This window comes from Sphaeroforma arctica, assembly GCF_001186125.1.
Source record: "Sphaeroforma arctica JP610 unplaced genomic scaffold supercont1.7383, whole genome shotgun sequence".
Classification (NCBI taxonomy): domain Eukaryota; class Ichthyosporea; order Ichthyophonida; genus Sphaeroforma; species Sphaeroforma arctica.
In genome coordinates, this window is record NW_014033175.1 from 1 (window position 1) to 1,441 (window position 1,441).

The 1,441-nt window shown below is 43.1% G+C and overlaps 1 protein-coding gene across 1 annotated transcript; it reads left to right on the forward strand.

Annotated features, from left to right (window-relative positions):
• Positions 1-1,125: 1,125 nt before the first annotated feature.
• SARC_16118 (hypothetical protein) lies at positions 1,126-1,275 on the forward strand (the record flags this gene model as incomplete). Its single annotated transcript, XM_014289773.1, has 1 exon — positions 1,126-1,275. A coding segment is annotated over one exon (150 nt), but the record flags the coding sequence as incomplete, so codon positions are not given.
• Between the last annotated feature and the right edge of the window lie 166 nt (positions 1,276-1,441).

Consider the following 1,441-nt stretch of genomic DNA (forward strand, 5'->3'; position numbering starts at 1 on the left):
ATATATATAATAATATATATATAAATAATATATATATATGTATATATATATATATATATAATAGAAAGAGCATCGCCCACTTTGCGTAGCAAGTAGTGTATAATGATACCGTACCCCGCGGGTAGGTTATGTGTAGATGCAATGGGCTAGCGCAGAGGCGTTCAAATGGGTTGACCCAACAAATAGGCCGTGTGGGATTCAAATGATCCACCACTCAGTGCAAGTCTTATTCTCTCTACTCATGAAATTTTTATTCTCTCTACTAAAGCCAGACTTATTTTCTCTACCAATGCAAGTCTTATATGCACATACGCGGTGCATAAACCGCACATCTCAATACAAATCTTGCGCTTTCGTTTAACAGTCAGGCTGTACGATAGTTATGACACAGAGGGGCACTTCTTCTTGGTCTTCGAATTGGCTAAGACGGGTGAACTGTTTGAGCTGCTGACGGAGAAAGTGTTTGTGTCCGAAGTAGAAGCACAGTAAGTCGTCCATACGTGTGTTCTGCGGCTGTTGGATACTCAAGAGATGTGCCTGGGCTGTATCATTCGCTTCGTATTGATGTGTGTGGGCTGTACCCATGGCTTCGTATTTGTACGTTTTGTGTGTGCTGTTTCAGAGTGCTCTTGCTTGATGTGGGCCGATGTCTCATACGTGCCACATATGCTCAGATCTCAGGCGCAAACGGGGATTGCAAATCTAGGACGCTATCTGCTGGATCTGTTGTGGTTTTTTCTTCTGTTGTTTGTCTTGCGATAGTATTCCCCATATTCTTAATCTGATGGGAACTGAACGGTGGAGGGAGGAATCTGGCCACGCCCTTCTGACTGGTCACCGACACCAGACTTATGATGTATCACATTGTTATGCATCGTGTACGATATGATATATAGTCGCGTTCACAGACACGTGGTGTATGGTGCTTTACTGCTTGCAATACGAAGTTAACGCATAGGCGTTTCGCCTCAGTACCCAATGGCATCGCACCGTAGGCTACACACCACTTCAATTGCCGCACCTCTCATTCACGAAACGGGCTAAACACTAATTGCCAACTTGGGTTGTACTTGTGATGCCTACGCGAAGCTTCCTAATCCATGGCCCGCTGCATTGCTTAGGAAAATGATGCGGCAGATCTTATCCGGTGTCGAGTACATTCACACTAGCAAGGTGGTCCACCGTGATCTGAAGTTGGAGAATATATTGATGATGAACGAGGAAACGCTGAAAATCAGTGATTTCGGATTTGCGGCTTATGTAGAAGAGGACGAGGTATATATGTGTTAAGCCGCTCATGTTTTCATCATATCAACATGATACAGACTGACTATTCGTAGTACTGACTTCTCGACTCGACAAGTCAAACATAGATTAATATATGAATACACACACACACATATATATATATATATATATATATCCACACACACACACACAC